At 36.4% G+C, this 16537-nt stretch overlaps 1 protein-coding gene across 3 annotated transcripts in view; it reads right to left on the bottom strand.

Moving 5' to 3' along the window:
- LRBA (LPS responsive beige-like anchor protein) overlaps positions 1 to 16537 on the bottom strand; it is a 560234-nt gene that overhangs the window by 494120 nt on the left and 49577 nt on the right. For all 3 annotated transcript variants that reach the window (XM_055144432.1, XM_055144433.1, XM_055144431.1), the window contains exons 3-11: positions 13015 to 13246; positions 12699 to 12799; positions 8040 to 8135; positions 6864 to 6985; positions 6624 to 6750; positions 5891 to 6010; positions 5619 to 5765; positions 4943 to 5140; positions 4668 to 4801 (exon numbers count right to left, since the gene is read on the bottom strand). In XM_055144432.1, the coding sequence (XP_055000407.1) occupies positions 4668 to 4801; positions 4943 to 5140; positions 5619 to 5765; positions 5891 to 6010; positions 6624 to 6750; positions 6864 to 6985; positions 8040 to 8135; positions 12699 to 12799; positions 13015 to 13246 (1277 nt within the window). The remainder of the gene's footprint in view (positions 1 to 4667; positions 4802 to 4942; positions 5141 to 5618; positions 5766 to 5890; positions 6011 to 6623; positions 6751 to 6863; positions 6986 to 8039; positions 8136 to 12698; positions 12800 to 13014; positions 13247 to 16537) is intronic.

The raw sequence follows: 16537 nt of genomic DNA, 5'->3' as shown, positions 1-16537 counted from the left end.
ACAATCTAGAAATTTACATTTATAATAGCAGCCATGCAAGCTCTGATGATATTCAAAACGAGCAATGGAAAATAAATTATCTAGCGTTTGCCCCTTGCAGGTAGGTTTGAATAGTGACGGGAAATTTCGAGCAAAACATAATGCCCAACATTAGAGAATTTTGGGGAAACTGTCTGCCATAGAGGCAGGATGAAGACTATGATGTGGGTGGTGGAAAATGTGCACTGGTGGAGGGATGGGTGTTCCATCACTGTATGGCTTAATCTCAAACATTAAAGCTTTGTAATTCTATCTCATGGTAATACTATTTTTTAAAAAAAAAGGTAATGTGGAGTTCATACCCAATTCAATCAGCTTAATCAATGGCTGAAAAAATAGTAGTACTCCTACATTATTTAAAAAGAAAGAGAAAGAGAGAAAGAAAGAAAGAAGGAAAGAAAGAAAGAAAAAGAAAGAAAGAAAGAAAGAAAGAAAGAAAGAAAGAAAGAAAGAAAGAAAGAAAGAAAGAAAGAAAGAAAGAAAGAGAGAAAGAGAGAGAAAGAGAAAGAAAGAGAAAGAAAGAAAGAAAGAAAGAAAGAAAGAAAGAAAGAAAGAAAGAAAGAAAGAAAGAAAGAAAGAAAGAAAGAAAGAAAGAAAGAAAGAAAGAAAGAAAGAAAGCATGAGCAAAGCTGACCCTCCAGAGTTAAAAATAAACAAACAAGGACAAGAAGTCATCACTGAAATTAAATGTTGGCAGATATGGCAAAGAACTACTGTGGGGATTTGATGGCTTAGAAATTCTGTGAATAATGAATGTATGGAGATGGCAACAGTGAACAACAGAACAATAATGGAATAGTGGTCACTGTCACTGTCATCCCGTTGCTCATCGATTTGTCCGAGCGGGCACCAGTAACATCTCTCATTGAGAGACTTATTGTTGCTGTTTTTGGCATATCCAATACGCACGGGTAGCTTGCCAGGCAAGAAAATCGTATAATGGGTAGAAGCCTTGGAATGAACATAAAACAATAGTTGTGTTAAAGAAACAAATGATTCCATGTGTCCCTCCATTGATATTTTTTATGATAATATATAAATTGAGTTTATGCATTTTCTTAAATCTTCTTGTTAAACTCTTGTAGTAGTCAAAAAGAAAAAGGAAAACTTCTATATTTCAAGAAAACTGATGATTCATTAAAATTACCTTAGTATTACTTTTTTGCTTTGTTGTGGGGCCATACAGGTAATGCTCAGGGGATACTCCTGGCTCTGCATTCAGGGACTACTCCTAGTGGCATTTGGGAAGACCATATGGTATGCCGAGGATTGAAGCTAGGTCAGTTGCATGCAAGGCAAATGCCCTACCCTCTGTACTTTCGTTTCTGGTCCCAACCATAATAATATTTCAGGACAAACTTTTAATATATGATTAAGACTTACTTTGATATTTATTTCATATACTTTAATACAAATATATTAACATGAAAAGCTAACATACAAATATGATATCCACCGACAGAAAGAAACTAGCTGTATCTAAAACAAGAAAAAAAGCACTAACATCAGGATATTAAGGCCTTAGAGAATGGCTATAATTTATATGACAAATATTTTCAGTTTGGAAAGTTTAGAATCTTAGGGCTGGCAAGACAGCACAGTGGGTAGGGCATTTGCCTTGCACATGGCCGACCTGGGTTCAATTCCCAGCATCCCATATGGTCCCCCGAGCACCGCCTGGAGTAATTCCTTAGTGCAGAGCCAAGAGTAACCCCTGTGCTTCGCTGGGTGTGACCCAAAAGGAAAAAAAAAAAAAGGAAAGTTTAGAATCTAAACACAGCAAAGATAAAGGAAATATACAAACAGATGAGGCTAAATAATCTCAAAATGTGTTAGGGTTTCTGATGGCATTAGTTTGAGTGGACTGGAAGGGATCATGAAGGGAAAGACAAGAAAGTAGAGTTTGAGATAAACTGGACTTTTCAATTACTATTTAAAACTTTTATTTCATTATCCAAAATGGATATCAAACAAAATATGTTCAGTCAAAAATACATTTAAAGGGGCTGGAGCAATAGCACAGCGGGTAGGCATTTGCCTTGCACATGTCCAAACCGGGTTCGATCCCCAGCATCACATATGGTCCCCTGAGCACCACCAGGAGTAATTCCTGAGTGCAGAGCCATGAGTAACTCCTGTGCCGAGTGTGACCCAAATAAAAAAAAAACAAAAAACAAAGAAAAAAACAATTTAAGAACAAACAGGAACTGCAGGCATGTTCAAATCCTTGCCACTATGGGAGCTGGAACAACAGTACAGCAGGTAAAGTGCTGTCTTGGATACAACCTAGCAGGCTCAATCCCTTTCGTCCCATATGGCCCCAAGCTTGCCAGGAGTGATCCCTGAGTGCAAAGTCAGGGGTAAGCCCTGAGCACCACTCGGTATGGCCTACCAGCCAAAATATAATGGAATAAAGTGAACTGTTAGCCTTCCCCTAAGACTGAAATTATCATAAAGAGCATGACTGAGACCAAACTTCATCTTCCACACTATCAGCAATTCCAAGGAAGATTCTGAAATGTCGAAGCTAAAGGGCCACCATGCATGCATTACATACCAGTGTCCTGGAATGACCAGTATCCAGCACTACTGGGGATAACTCCCAATAAATACACTTGGAATAGCCCAAAGTATTGCTGGGTAAGGATGAAAATCAAAACCAAAAAAGAGAGGAGACACTAGAAAGGAAAAACTGGGCCTCACTCTGAAGTTTTGGGACCAGATATAATAGTTTAATCCTTTTGTAAAAAATGTTATTTTAGGAGCCGAGCGATAGCACAGTGGGTAGGGCGTTCGCCTTGCACGCGGCCAACCCAGGTTCAATCCCCGGCATCTCATATGGTCCCCCAAGCACCGCCAGGAGTAATTCCTGAGTGCAAAGCCAGGAGTAACCCCTGAGCATCGCTGGGTGTGACCCGAAAAGCAAAAAAAAAAAAAAAAAAGATGTTATTTTATTGCCTAACATGAATCTGGAAAACTAAAACTTCACTAAAATATGAAGAGAAATAAATTTGTTGACAAAATCTGAAAATTCAAAAAGAAAATGGAACTCATATTACTCATTAATATTACTCACTAATTTAATGAATGTACCTTTATCAGAAATATAGTAAGAAAAACATTCTTCCCAATGTTGTATAACTTGTCCTAGATTTACCTCTAACTTTTTAGACTCAACATTACAACAGAAGAGGCAAATATGTCAATTTCTTTTTTAAATAGACTAAATCATCTACTTATACATCATGGTCAAAACTTTAGATTTCAGGGTTGGGGAGATGTCCCAAGGGCTGTACCACATGCTTTGTATGCTGGAATAGGACCTGGGTTTTTATTGTACGGTTTTAAGGTTTGTTTGGGTTTTTTGGGGGGGGGCAGTGTAGTCACGTCCAGAAATGCTCAGGGGTTAACTCCTGGCTCTGCACTCAGGAATTACTCCTGGCAGTGCTCTGGGGACTATATGGGATGCCAGGGATTGAGCTAGGTGGGCCGCATACAAGGAAAACATTCTACATGCTGTACTACCTCTCCAGCCCCCAAGATCTGGGTTTGATCTCTTGCACTACATGGTCCCCCAAGCACCACTTGGAGTGACACTCCCCTACATACCTAAGGCTTGGCGCCAGCACCACTTGTATATAACCCAAAGACCCAAAACACAGATTTTTTTTAATTTTTATTTAGTTGTACACAATTTTTAAAATGTTTTAGTCTAAGATAAGGTCAACAAGAAATAATAAATAAAATATAAAATACCATAATAAGGAGCTGAAGCGATAGCACAGAGGTTGAGCTTTTGCCTTTCACGCGGCCAACCCGAGTTCGATTCCTCCGCCCCTCTCGGAGAGCCCGGCAAGCTACTGAGAGTATGAAGCCCGCACGGCAGAGCCTGGCAAGCTACCCGTGCATATTGGATATGCCAAAAACAGTAACAATAAGTCTCTCAATGAGAGACGTTACTGGTGCCCACTCGAACAAATCGATGAGCAACGGGATGACAGTGACAGTGACAGTGACCATAATAAGGACTGGAGCGATAGCAGAGCTGGTAGGGCGTTTGCCTTGCACGTGGCTGACCCAGGTTTGATTCCTCTGTCCCTCTCGGAGAGCCCGGCAAGCTACCGAGAGTATCCCGCCCGCACAGGAGAGCCTGGCAAGCTACCCGTGGTGTATTCGATATGCCAAAAACAGTAATGAGTCTCACAATGGAGATGTTACTGGTGCCCGCTTGAGCAAATCAATGAACAAAGGGAAAGACAGTGCTACAGTGCTACCAAAATAAATCAATACAACATAATTGAAAATATTTTAATCAGCATGTTGGACAAAATGTTTGGGTTTTTTAAAATTTAGTTTTTGGGCCACACGCAGAAATGCTAAGGAGTTACTCCTGGCTCTGCACTTGGGAATTACTCATGGTGGTCCTCAGGGGGCAATCTAGGATGCCAGGGATCGAACCCAGTTTGGCTGCATGCAAAGCAAGCACCCTTTACCTGCTGTACTATCTCTCTAGCCCTAACATGCATTTATTTTTTTACTTCTAAATCAGATGTAAAGGGCGGAAAAAATATTATGTAGTTCAGTGTAAAACTTTGCATAAAACTGAAGAAATAAACAAAGATACTCACCATACAGTCAAGTCAACCTCATCAGATAAATATTGCTTATAATCCAACTGTGCAAAAAGGGGAAAGAGCACTTGTACTCCTCCGATTGAGTGCATAGCACTTTGGATAGAATGTGTTAAAACTGCCTTCACATCCTTATAAAACACAAGACACAACAAGGATTTCAATTATTTCTTTTCCAAAGTATAATGACAATAATAATATGCAACATGTGTTTCACAGAAATTACCAAATACCACTCAATAGTAATTCAAAATTTACTATAAAAAGAGTACCTGTAGCATAAGTGCATGTGGTGAATGAACAAAAATTGAGGGGTTATCCTTAGGGGATGATTCGAGGCAGAGCTGGGCATCTGTAGCACGTGGATTGTATGTGAACGCAATGGCGCTAGACAGTTTGCCATCATACAATAAAAGTTTGTGATGCTCAGCAAGAAACAGGTCACTTTCTGCTTTGAATTTAAATGTACCCTAAGAAATTAATAAAAGAAGGAACAACTTAAGACAGCATGCCACAATACAAAGTACCACAAAGACTGAAGCCAATGGACCATTGATGATTTTCCTAATAGCATTAAAGCAGTCCTGATTATTGAAATGACTTCTAAAACTGTCTAAATTCATTTTAAAGTTACCTAAATCAACTTAATATTAAAACCTTATATTTAACGGGAATCCATGATCTCAAAGAGGAAGGGGCCCACACTACCCTTGATCCTTGAAACTTGAATTCATAACTTGTGCAATATCCCACAAAGAACAAGTATTATGTGCTTCCTCCCTCAAAAAATTTAAAGTATTCTTTGGACTTCTGAGATTTCCATGTGGTACCCAGGTTACTGTGACAGTCTGGCAACCAAGGTTAGTAGTCCCAAGCAACACCCATCTATAAATCAAGCTCAAGCTCAACTAAAACTGATTAATAAGAGTGAAAAGTACGTTAAGGTACCTTGTATCCAAGGCCCAACTGATAAATGGCAAAAATCTGGGCAGCATTAAGAGCTTCACTAAAAAGGTAAACTGCAGTCATCTGACCACAGAATACTCTATTAGCATCTGCTGTTTCTGATGAACCCAGGAAACATTTGTCAAAGGTCTGGAAAAGAAAATAGAAGATTTGATACAGAAAAAAGCAAAATTTATGTCTAAGGTAAAATATTTGAAAAGTTTTTGCTTTTAAAAGTTTTTTTTTTCTTACTGTAACATTTGTAAACTACTTACATCACTGGTGTTGACAAACCATGTTATCTCTCCATAGGAAGCCAGCTCACCATTTACATAACATCGGAGCTCACTGTTCTTCCATCGATTATAAATGTGTACTATAGTTACCATATACCACTAGAGAGGAAAAATAAAGCTTAAAAAAAAGTTCCTCAAAATTTCAAATATATTGACAATCACAAGTGAAAAATTAAATGGTATAATAAATTTATATATGAAAAATCAGTCTTTTATTAAATTTGATATTACACTACTAAATAATATTTAGGGCACTCTCAATAGATAAGAACTTAATCAGAATATTATTTTTCCAAATTTCATTATGAAAAATTTCAAATATACCCAAAGAAGATAAAAACTTCTTTTCTAACACCTAGACTCCACAACTGTCAACAGCTGGCCATACTTATTTTATCTAATTATCTAAATGTATAGTATTCTTTTTTGTTGAAAAGTCATTTATTTACTATAAATTGTGAGAGATATGAAAGCATATTATTACTACTGAAATAATGTACACTGATAATTTCTCCTTGTATTTTTCTTTCTACTTTATGATAATGTGATAGCCATTCTCTTATTATCCAGATCAAAAAGGTAATCCTTTTCTAGTGACTAAGATTCATTTTTTAAAAGTTGTTATTTACCACATATTATGTCAATACTATTTAAACATTCTGAAGACTAGTATACCTTGAAACCTTAAGTATGACTTAAGAAGATCACATACCTTTTGAGGTTTGAAATCAAACTTCACACAGTGTTGAAAGCCTTTTCCTTTTGATTTTATTGATGTTACAATCAAACAGCCCCCAACAAAGTGAGCAGAATAACCAAGACCTTTGCTGGTTCTGAAACTACAAAAAATGAGTTTTCTCTTAAACTCTAAATATACTTCTCATTTCACAGTTAAGATAGTAACACTAAGTTCAGAAATACATACCAAAAAAAAAAAAAAAGAAATACATACCAATACAAGTATGGTTTATCCTTATCCACATTGATGTTATTCACAGGATCCATTCTAAGCCAAGTATGAAATGTAAAACCATTCTGGTATGGCCATCTGGCTATAGGAGGTAAAGCAATAGCCTAAAGGAAGAAAGTGAGTTACTGACTCATGTGAATTTTATTACTGAAATTATGAAAATGAGACTTTACAATGCTATATATTTCTACTACATGTTATTTCATGTGATAATTTAAATATCTGCTAATCTCTTTCTAACAAAAGACTTAATAATTTATAAATCTTTCAAAACACAGAACAAAGTTACTTCAATAAAACAACATAAGCATTCCAGGTGAATTGATGGACACAATGATCTTGTTTGCACCATTTCTTATGATAAACATAACCACAGAGATGCCAACCAAAAGAGTGATAGCATATTAGAGATTTTTTTTTTCTGGACACTAAGTTATTGAGTAAGATGAACAAAAAAGGTATGGACTATTAATTTTTTTGAAGTATAACATATTTTATTTGGAAGTTCTGAGGAAGGGGGAAAGAGAGAGATTGACATGCTAAAGAGAGAGTGGGCTTCTCTGGAGTGGAGAGGGCACACATCCCAGCATGAAATATGACAGTAAGAAAGTCCACATCTCAAGAGGGGAGATGAGGGCAACAGATGTGGTCGGGCACCACAAGCACTTGGCAGCAACACCTGGGGACAGGCAGCATATGGGCTCAGGCAGCACATGCACTGGAACATGAATTTTTAATCACAAATACTTAGCTTATGAGGACTGGTTCAATTTTTTTATAACATTTTTAAATGTATCCCTAAGTGTGTCTATAAACGACTTTTACCCCATGGTTTGAAAGTTTAATACAGAGAATACAGAGATAGATTTATACTTAATACAGAGAATACAGAGAATACAGAGATAGATTTATACAACATCATGGCTCATATTCAAAAAAACTATGTTCTTATGCTCTCAGTGAGTAGCTTTTAAATATCTTTGAGCCTCTAATTTTTCACCTCTAAGGTAGTTAGGTAAAATTAACATTCACAACTGCTGCAAGGATTAAGTCCCCCCCAAAATTTTCTACCTAAGAAAGAAGACAGCAAGGGTATTGATGAGGCTACACTTTCAGAAAACAAGGAACTGCAATGATACCTCATTTAGATTTACTTACTGCAGCACTCTTTCCAGGGAAGTTGAAAAAGGCATCAGGACCATATTTTTGAGGCATATGCTTTAACACAGACAATAACTTCCCAGCATGTGGAGGCTATGAAAATAAACAATAGTTCATTAACCACATTATTCACCACCCACAAAAAAATACTGATTCTTATACAGTCATGATTTAATTTTTTAAAAAGGAATGCTAGATAAAAACACATATAAAATAACTAGAGGGATTTTCAAATATCTTAAGAACATAAATAAAACTACAGCATTTTTATAAAACTACAGGACATAAGATAATGATTAATATGATCCAATATCTCTTCAAACTTTTCACACAGAAATAAACATGACCTTTTACTTTTTGGGTCACACTGGGTGATGCACAGAGGTTACTCTTGGCTCTGCACTCAAGAATTACTCCTGGCGGTGCTCAGGGGACCATATGGGATGCTGGGAATCAAACCCGGGTCAGCAGCTCGCAAGGCAAACGCCCCGCCCTACCCATTGTGCTATTGCTCCACCCCAAACATGACCTTTTAAAGTCATAAACTATGTCAATACAATCATCCCGCCTTAAACCCATTTTTAGTTTCAAAAGTCATGGCTACTATGTTCTACTACTAAAAGCAATTTAAAATGGTAATAGCACAGCGGGTAGGGTGTTTGCCTTGCACGAGGCTGACCTGGGTTCAATTCCTCCATCCCTTTCGGAGAGCCCAGCAAGCTACTCGCCCGCACAGCAGAGCTTGGCAAACTACCCATGGCATATTTGTTATGCCAAAAACAGTAACAAGAAGTCTCACAATGAAGATGTTACTGGAACCCGCTTGAGCAAATCGATGAGCAATGGGATGACAGTAATACAGTGAATATTTTAACCCTATAATACACTGGGGAAAATTATTATCACATTTTATTATCATATTTTATAACTACCATTATCATGGAGAAGAATCTGAGGCAAAAAAAGAAATCCCCAAGTAGTAAATGATTAAGTTTGGGATCAGAATTCAATCCAACACCAAATTTAAAGATTTTAACCACTTCACTTGTTATCACTTGTCATCCCGTTGATCTTCGATTTGCTGGAGCGGGCACCAGTAACATCTCCATTTGTCCCTGTTGCATGCTAGTGTAGCCCGACACTACCTTTTTCAATTTATATCTCCTGTTGCTCCCCATTGCCTTTAAAAGGAATAACCGAAAATCCCTATTTGACCTACAAGATACTTTATTAACCACCTAGCTTCATCTTACATCTCACCTTTTCTCTTAACTCCAACTACAGTGCCTTCTCTATTCCCACAATGCCTAAGTACAAGCTCTTCTTTGTGCTGGAAATGTTGTCAGAATGCCTACCGCCCCCTCCTCTTAACAAAATAAATCTTACCCATCACTTAGAGTTCATCTTAATGGTCACTTCCACTCACTGACCTCTGAAACTGAATCAAATCTCCCTATCACATTTCATTTACAATAACTCTCCACTACACACAGTGTATAAAACTTTTTATATTGCATTTATTTGATTAATGCTTCTTTGTTCCACAAGTCTCTTTTAATTCATGAAAAAACAATGCTACAACAAAAAAGCTCATTTACATTTACAAGGAAAGCAAAGGACAATAAGAAATACATTAGCATTTTAATTAGTTTAGAAGCAAATAAGATAAAGTATAAGACATTCCTCTGTTGAAAGTTAAAAGTTCAAAACAGGGTCAAACAACAAATTAAATCATGGGCTAGACTTCATCTTACTTGGGAACTGATCAAAGTTATGATTGTCTATAAGATATTAAAAATCTAAATATCAAGCTAAATGTTAAATAAAAGTTCTATTCTTAAGTGATCAAGAAATTGAAATATAAAAATATATAAAATTAACAAAGATATTAACCAAATTTTTTGTACAGTGAAATTATTTTTCTTGACCAGGTTCAATTATAAAGGTGTAAAACAATAATCACTGATTTTAAAATTAAGACTCATGGAGCCAGAGGGATAGTATAGTGGGTAAGGCCTTCCATGTGGCTGACCTGAGTTCCATCCCCAGCACCCCATACAGTTCACTTGACCCCTGGTGTGGCCTATATATATATATATATATATATATATATATATGTGTGTGTGTGTGTGTGTGTGTGTGTGTAGTGTGTGTGTATAAATATAAATATATATGTGTGTGTATATATATATTTTACATGTGTGTGTGCCCAAAATGAAATAAACTAAAAAGAATCTTCTAGTCAAAAAATGATACGAAGTGCTATAAAGATAGCACAGCGAGTAGGGTGCTTGTTTCACAACTAACCCAGGTTTGATTCCTTATATGGTTCCCTGAGCACTTCCTAGGATGTTCCCTATCAGAGTACCAGAAGTTAGTCTTAAGAACCACCAGTGTGGTTCAAAAACAAGTAACAACAACAAAAATTAAAATGCAGTATTATATTACATCCAACTAGGACTCATTCCTCCTTTCTATAAGCCAACCAACAAAAGAACACATATGATAGGCATTTTCCTCCAAAGATACTGGTGGGCAATGGCATAATGAAAAGTCTTTCAAAAAATAATTTAGTCATACTTCAAGAATCTTTAAAAATGTTCATATCATTGATACACTATTTTCACGTGTGAAAATCTGTCCTAAATAATCAGAAAGGCAAAGGGGCTGGAGCAATTGCACATCGAGTAGGGCATTTGCCTTGCATGTGGCCAACCTGGGTTCAATTCCCAGCATCCCATGTGGTCCCCCAAGCACCACCAGGAGTACAGAGCCAGGAGTAATCCCTGTGTATCACTGGGTCTGACCCAAAAAGAAAAAATAATGAAAGAAAAAATAAATAAATCAGAAAGGCAGAGAAATTTAGATATAGAAAATTTCCGCAATATTATAGGAAAGCCAAAATACATGTCTTGGGGCTGGAGCAATTGCACAGTGGGTAAGGCGTTTGCCTTGTACACAGCCAACCCAGGTTCGATTCCCAGCATCCCATATGGTTCCCTGAGCACCACCAGGAGTAATTCCTGAATGCAGAGCCAGGAGTAACCCCTTAGCATCGCCGGATGTGACCCAAAAAGAAAAGAAAAAAAAAAAGTATTGATGTCCCAAACAAGGCCTTGTTCTTATTTTATTAATATTTCATTACTTTTACCCTTTGTCCCCTAAATCAATTCTCATTCTATGCCTATCCTATAAACATAACGCTTAATATTTCTATACACGTTATTTTGAAAATTTTTTTGTGTGCCTGTGCCTGTGCTCATATTTTAATTGTCAAATAAATATCAGTCTTCACTTTTTCTTGTTCTCCTATTTCTCAAAGCACCGATCCTAACTGCAATTTAATTTAAACCTATTTTGTAAGTCCAATATGTATTATCTATTTATTTTAATGATAAACATCTATGTTGAGGATTTACTACCATCAAAAATAATGCTTCAGTAAACTGAATTAATGTTTGGTGAATATTCTCATGTAAATTACCTTATGGAGCTAATCACTAGATATGAGCACTACTTACATGACTTAGAGCTAGACTACTCTTGAGTTTGGCAAACTCTTTTTTTTTTTTTTTTGCTTTTTTTGGGTCACACCTGGCGATGCACAGGGGTCACTCCTGGCTCTGCACTCAGGAATTACCCCTGGCCGTGCTCAGGGGACCATATGGGATGCTGGGATTTGAACCCAGGTCGGCCGCGTGCAAGGCAAACGCCCTACCCGCTGTGCTATCTCTCCAGCCCCAGCAAACTCTTTTTTTGGGGGAGGACACCATACCCGGTAGTGCTCAGGGCTTATGGCTCTGTGTTCAGGAATCTCTCCTGGCAGGACTCAGGGATCATTTGTGGTGTTAGATATCAAATCTGGGTCAACCACATGAGAAGCAAACACCTTAACTCCTACAATTTCCCTCTGGCCCCTGGCAAAACTTTTTAAATCTAACCAATAGCATACAGGATTAAAAAACCTTACCTCAAGATATACTTGTTATTATTCAATTTTATAATCCTTAATATTAAGATATACAGGGATATGTCAAAAAAATTTTTTTAATTTCCATTAAGACACATGATTTATAAAGCTGTTTATAATAGAATTGTTTCAGGCATATAATGTTTCCTGAAACAATCCCACCACCAGTGTCTCTACGTTTCCTGCTTTCCCCCAGCCTTCCCTTCGGCAGTCACATAACAAACTGTGTGTTATTTTAAAAAGAAGCAAAATCAGAAACCTACCTAACACTTTTCTTTCAGTCCTTACTCTCTATTGTCTTTTCTTTCTTTTTTTGAGGAGGGGTGGATGAAGACAGGGAGATCAGAAAACTACACAGGAAACTGAAACCAGGGTTTCATACATGCAAGACATTTCTTCTACCACTAAGTTATAGCCCCGGTTCCTCTCTCTCCTTATTCTTTCCTCTAGTAAATTTAGAATATTCAAGGAGAAGCAATTTGAAAAAAGCCAAATTATTAGTGTGTCTAAGAAACCTATGTCTCTTAATTTGCACCTGTATTTGGTTATGGTAAAATAACTATAGTGAACTCAAACCCTCATTTTGACATTTACTCTGTGAAATAGTACAAAGCGAATAATGTGTACATGGTGTGTAAACATTTCAGATTACCAAAGAGAACGTAAGATTTGTGGTTTATTTTTACCCATTGTCCTTTATCTCCTTGAAGTTTACTGAAGAATAGCTTTAGTTCTCGAACTGTCAGATTATAGCTAGCCAGCACTCCCAACATATCAACTAAAAGATCTGAAAAAAATAAATAAATAAAATAATTAAGCTACTTATATTTGTTAAAGAATTAAAATATTCTGGTCTTACTAAGAAAGACTGTACACCACAGTTCTATATATGTAGTAGTCCTTAAATATTTCCCAGGGAATAATTGCTAAGCTAAAATGCTATATTTGAGAATCAAACTATTTTTCTGTATCTATTCATTCCACTACAGAAAAAGGTGATACCTGCTATCATATTGTCAACTTTTTCAATTTTCCCAAGCACTTTCTCCACAAGGCCAACTTCAGTGCACACTTGAAGATTCCGTATGCTTTTCTTCAGTATAGCTGTAAACATGCTCCAGATTTCTGCTTGGCAAGTAATGTCACATTTTTCCAGTAGATCCACCATGCAGATAATACTCTCACCTTCTTGAATAATAAAATTCATTTCCAAATCAAACTGCCCTCCAACAAGCTTTCCAGGGTAAAAAAAAAAAAAATTAAAAGTGTTAGCAATTGTTCAATCATATGCTACAAAGCTTTAAGTTAATAATAATTAACTACCAAACATACTCTTCACTATCCCCTACAACAATAAGTTTCTTTAAACAAAGTGTTCCAACACATTACATATTTCTAAAGAAATCTTCAAGTCAAATAGTTTAAAATGAAGTAACATTTAAGACATAAAAATAAAAAATATTTTTAACAAAAATAAGTGTCTTAAGTAAATAACTACTTAATGGCCTGATACTAAGATCTTAGTTCTGTAACTGCTTCTAATTCAATATTCAACTCATAAATTATGTGAACCAGCCAAAGCAATGTAAAGATCCATCACTCCTGACAGAAGGTATAAGCTGATATCGAAAAGGAACAACTGAAAAAGGTTCAGAATGGTCACAAAACTTTAAGTATATATGCCAAATTACTGACTCATTATGTCTACCCATTAGGATCCTTCACCTTTCCTATCAACAATTAAGATAACCTACAATAATTAGTCATACATCCAAGATTTATTTTATAATAATACTTTCAGAAAATCCATTCAAAAGAGCTGCCCTGACCCATCATCCCCCACTTTGCCATCACACACAGCTCCTTCCTACAAAGGGAAGAAATCTGAAGTTTTAACAATGATATAAAGAATTAAAGTTATTTTCTGAGCTTCCATCTTTAACTAGGTTTTTTAAAAATCTGTCAGAAATATAAAAATTACACCATGCTTAAGTTCAGGGTATGGACCTTTTTGGCAAAAATACCCAGGAGTGACACATGCCCTATTCATCTCATCTCAATATGCTTCTTACTTGAACACCTTTTTTTTTTTTTTTTGGCTTTTTGGGTCACACCCGGCGATGCACAGGGGTTACTCAGGGAACCATATGGGATGCTGGGAATCGAACCAAGGTCGGCCAAGTGCAAGGCAAATGCCCTACCCACTGTACTATCGCTACAGCCCCGGGAACGCCTTTTTTAAAGTATTGTGTATTTTTTTTCCAATTTCATAGAGCTACTACATCTCTTTTTTTCATTAAGCATGGTCAAGCTCAGTGGTAGGGTTTAAGTCTCATGTTTAAGGTCCTGAGTTCAATTTCCAGCTCAACAAACTTAACTATTTACTTACTAAGTCCCTTGTGGCAAGTACTTTGAAACTACTTTCTCACACTTTCCTCACACTTTCACATTTCTCACACTTTCTAGGATCAATGGATAGATTTTAATTGCAATTGTTCTTACTATGTTGTTGTTAAATAGAAGTTTTATACTTCTATTACTCTTTCCACATTAATTAATTGATTTAAAAAACCAACATCATACTCATGTAGGAAAACTGATTGTCAAAGTCAGGAACATAAGATGCACCAGCACCACAATCGTTTGTTGTTACTCAGAAGATACAGGTATCAGAGTTAGCAAGAGGGAACCAACACGTAGAAGCCTCAGAACACAAGAGTGTGAATTAAATTTTAGGTGATAGATATCTAGAACACCAAAGAACTTCAGTTTGAATTTTACTACAGTTGAAAAAAGTATTTGGAGATCAGTGAGGCAGTAAAGAAGCTAAGACATTTGCCTTTCCTTAGATTCCTGGCTACACTACAAATGGTCCCTTGCGCTTCACCAGGAGTGATCCCTGAGCACAGAGTTAGAAGTCCTGAGCACCAATGGGCCTGGCCCTCCCAAATAATAACTGGTAATGGAACTACTGATACAGTTGACAAAATATGATGATATGATCAACCACAAAAGGCAACCTACACAACTAAGCATTTATTCTATAGATGCTACTTTTAAGTATGATACTTGGATACAAATTTCACTTTAATACCTTTTAGTAGAAAACTTAAAAAAAAAAAAAGTGCCTGCTTCTCCCCATTCCCCCACCCAAAAAAGAAAGAGAATGGTTAGTAAAAGTTGTTGTACATAATTTGGTATGATCACTGAAAAGAGGAAACACCATCAACATGTTAAAATTAAAAGTCTCTAAGCTATATAGGTTAAAAAAATCTCAAGGTGAAAAATAAAGTGTGACTGGGGCCAGAATGATACTACATTGGATAGGGTGCTGGCCTGAACACAGCTGACCTTATTGAACCCAGGTCAGCTGTGTTCAAGGCCAGTACCCTATGGTCCCAAGCCCACCAGGAATGATCCCTGAGCACAGAGTCAGGAATACACCCTAAGCACAACCAGGTGTGACCCAAAAAACAAAAAGAGAAAACAAAAAAGTTGACAGCAGACAAGGAGACTACAATTAGAATGTGAAACATATATACACATATATACATATACACCCATATATATATAGGTAGATAGATAGATGCAGACAGATGTCTACAAATATATTAAAAGGAGAAAAAAAAAGCTACTATTGCCTCTGGAAAAGGATACAGCATCTGAGAATAAAGACAGATTTTAGTCATTTGATCAATTCTCCAATTGGTAAAATACCTAGTTACAGCTAAGTTAGCAGACCTAACCTTCACCTGAATATTACTTACATCAGTCTTTCTAGTTTAATCTCTTATTATTACCATCAGCAACCCCACTTCCCAAGAAGCTTTAGAATTAAGTTTTTAAGTAATTTCCAAAATAACCCCAAATATTTCAACCTCTCTTAAATTAAGCTTATACTGTGAAAGCAGTATACAGACAAGTGCTTCTCCATTGCATTAAATATTATAAAATATGCCTTTCAAGGAAAAAATTGATGGCGAATATTGGTACATACAAATGTGTGGCATATTTGATATACTATATGTATGCATATCTATTATACCTAAAAAGCATGCACAGGGTCTACAGTATGTCATGTTAACCCTTTCTAATAGTTATTTGAAGCTGATCAACCTTCAAAACACAAATTTGTTTCCAATGACAGGGATCATAATCCAGGTCCAGGCATTGGCTAGTTATTATCTGAGCTGTAGTAATGGCTGTGCACTACAAAATGTAATCTTCCCAAATGTCACAGTAAATTATGAATATCTGAGCAGCCTAATGCACTTTACTAGCCATGAAATGTGAAAATGTAATCTTATTACCTTTTTTATGGTTGTATTTTTTTGAATAATGTAGCCTAGAAACTGATGTATAGTCTTTTTCTGCATTTTAGCATGATTTGGTCTCCTTTGCTCTATAGAACATTTTTCAAAACTCTCTATTTATTTCAACATATTTTACTCTTGGCCTGAACTTCATAAACAATTTTTATAGCAACCTTCAGGGTGGCAAAACATGCTTTCTATAGGTTACAGTT

Source organism: Sorex araneus, chromosome 7, assembly GCF_027595985.1.
Source record: "Sorex araneus isolate mSorAra2 chromosome 7, mSorAra2.pri, whole genome shotgun sequence".
In the NCBI taxonomy this organism is placed as follows: Eukaryota; Metazoa; Chordata; class Mammalia; order Eulipotyphla; family Soricidae; genus Sorex; species Sorex araneus.
Note: the sequence above shows the minus strand (reverse complement) of the source record. Positions and strands in the feature narration are given on the sequence as shown.